Source organism: Cordyceps fumosorosea (assembly GCF_001636725.1).
Source record: "Cordyceps fumosorosea ARSEF 2679 chromosome Unknown scaffold_82, whole genome shotgun sequence".
Lineage (NCBI taxonomy): Eukaryota > Fungi > Ascomycota > Sordariomycetes > Hypocreales > Cordycipitaceae > Cordyceps > Cordyceps fumosorosea.
This window is the reverse complement of record NW_017387382.1, coordinates 1-2,775: the sequence shown is the minus strand read 5'-3', so window position 1 is coordinate 2,775 and position 2,775 is coordinate 1. Positions and strand designations below refer to the sequence as shown.

At 45.9% G+C, this 2,775-nt stretch overlaps 1 protein-coding gene across 1 annotated transcript; it reads right to left on the bottom strand.

Moving 5' to 3' along the window:
• Window positions 1-636: 636 nt before the first annotated feature.
• Window positions 637-966, bottom strand: ISF_09847 (hypothetical protein; the record flags this gene model as incomplete). Its single annotated transcript, XM_018853447.1, has 1 exon — window positions 637-966. One exon carries the CDS (start codon window positions 964-966, stop codon window positions 637-639), a length of 330 nt encoding a protein of 109 aa, XP_018699363.1.
• Between the last annotated feature and the right edge of the window lie 1,809 nt (window positions 967-2,775).

The following is a 2,775-nucleotide window of genomic DNA, read 5'->3' as shown; positions in this document are numbered from 1 at the left end:
CATGGATAGTAAGTCGTTCTAGAGGGAATCCGCGAAAACCGTGATTTTGTTAGAGGTGGTATATAACGCCTTCTGTCAACTGCCATTTACGCCTGTATCTTGCACGGGAACAGCGATGAACCAAGTACAGTACTGCAAGTGACAGTGTATGCAATACAATATCACAACGACGAAACGCTATAAAGGTCTCTGAATTATACTGAGTCACAGCATCAACCTCCGCCTAGACACGCAATACTAAATCGGGCGCTTTTTGGTCTTTTTGGTTTTCGGCGTCTTCACCTTCTCCACTAGTGTGACTTGAGAACCCCACGATCCACGGCTGTAGCTCGTCGGTACTCGTTGCAGCTCCACGTCCCCCGCGGTAATTTGAAATGGCCTCCGTAGGCGGAGGTCAAAATTCCACCTCCACAAACCGGATGAAACGTTCGGGGGTTGTGTTCTGCAGCGCCATAGTGCGCATGTCCCTCATGAAAGATGCATCCCCACATGCTACGGCTCTGTCAGACAAGGTGAACCAAGAGCATTATACGACACGTACCTAAAAGAACACTTTCACCGGGATGACGTGCCTCCTGGCGCAGCTCTTTTGCGAAGGAAGCCATGTCAAAATCATGCCGGACTTTCCAGTAGTCGTTAACTCGGTACGGTGTCTTTTTGCCCGCCGAAAACAGGTTCCTTGGAGTCACGTAGGCGTGCCGCTGCCCCTCGAGCCCTGTCGTCGTGTGCTCTCCTCTCAGCAAGATGACGGGCGAAGAGCAAAACACCGACGATCCCCATGCCCTTCGCGGCTAGAACCACCGCCTCATAGTGCAAGTCCCTGCCGTATGGGCCGTCGAGCCTCAGAAACTGGCCCTTGCGTACAGTGTTCAGCGACCTTGCGTGGTGTCCCGTGTGTGAGGTCAGAAAACTAAGCTCAGGAGCGACGCCGGATGTTACGTGGTCCGCGTCTGCGCAGAATGGCATCATAGGGTAGCAGTACACGGCACCTGTTCTGACTGATAAACAGTGGTGCAAATGCTGTAGGACTGGTAAAGTCGGCCTCTGTCCCTACCTCGACCAGTAAACAGTGATGCAAATGGTGCAGGACTGGTAAAGTTCGGCCTCTTTTCAGCACTCTGTCCCTATCTCGACTAGTAAACAGTGGTGCAAAGGCTGTTGGACTAGTAAAGTCAACCTCTTTTCAGTACACGGTACCTGTTCTGACTGGTAAACAGTGATGTATATGGTACAGGACTGGTAAAGTCGGCCTCTTTGCAGTATACGGTCCCTGTCTTGACTGGTAAACAGTGGTGCAAATGCTGGTCTCCGTCTTAACTAGTAAACGGTGATGCAAATACTGTAGGACCAGTAAAGTCGGCCTCTTTGTAGTACACGGTACCTGTTCTGACTAGTAAACAGTGATGCAAATGCTGTAGGACTAGTAAAGTTGGCCTCTTTTCAGCAGGCGGTCTCTGTCTTGACTGGTAAACACTAGACGCCTAACCGGTTAGCTCTCCACCGTGATTAATAGAAGAAAAGACAGGAGATTCTAGAGGGCGCTTAGTGGCCCGACAAAGGCTAATGACTAGGCTCGTTAGCCTCTATAGAAACTCTTGCTTGAACTTAATCCCTAACAAAAGTTCGTCCGTCTCTAAGCGTAGTAGAGCCGTGACCTAACTAGTTAGGTGTAACGGTGGCTCTTCTCTAATCCACAGTAAATCTGTTTCTTAGGAAGTGAGTTAGGTTGAATGCACCACAGGTGTAGATAAGTAGTATCGTAGCTTAAGTCACGTTTAGGAGATTACTCCTAATAGTAGAACTATTACTTAGATTAATTAGTAGAGATCTAGCTGTCTATCTAGGAAATCCCCTTCCTTATATATCCCTCTATCCCCTACTGTACTCTTAGATTATACTAATCCTATCTGATCCTCACTTAGGCTAGATTAGACTGAGCCTGTCCGATGAGTCCACTTAGATTAGTTTAATCCCTCTTAATCTAATCACGTGATCTTATGTCCTTATACCTTCATACCCTAGGGAGCCTCATAGCTCCCTTAGGTGTCATAGGCTTCCCTGCGGCTGCATAACGGGCCGCTCCTTCTGTCTTCCTATTCGTTTATCATATTATTCCCCTCCTCCTTAAGTCTTATCCTTAAGGCTTTAGAGGTCCCCTCTATGAGTTTTCCTTCTTACATCCTTCGTTCCTTAGTATGCCTTCTAACCGTATTTCTAAATAGTAGTCTCGTCTAAATTAAAAGGTCGATCGTGAGTGTCTTTCTAAATTTATTACTGCCTTTAGTTTTATTATACTGTCTTATAATTCTTACTATTAGCTTAGTCACGAGTGTATTATTATTAAAGGAAAGGATCACTATAGTGAGTGCACCCTATGGGGTTATTCTAACTGTAACCCGGGTGGTACCTCTTCTGATGCTTACGTACGAGTCCTTTAGGAGAAGGATCGTCTTAATAAGGAGTGTGCCTCCACTAAGGAAGATTTAGAGTGCGCTATGGCTCATCTTTAGAGAGTTCGTCGTTAGGAGAAATTCCTTTATTAAAAGGCTGTGGAGATAGTGGCTAGAGGCGTTAAGAGCCTTAACGAACTAGAAGCGTAAGAGCGTTCTAAGCTAGAGGCTTGTATAGCTAACTAATCTCCTAAATTTCTTATGGATTTAGGTCTTCTGGTTTTATCTAACTTCTTATTTCCGTCTAGTAGAATAGTTATAATAAGTTCTAGTAGTTTTTAAGGTTCCCTATTAGTTCCTACGTGTTCTTAGAGTTTAGGTATCC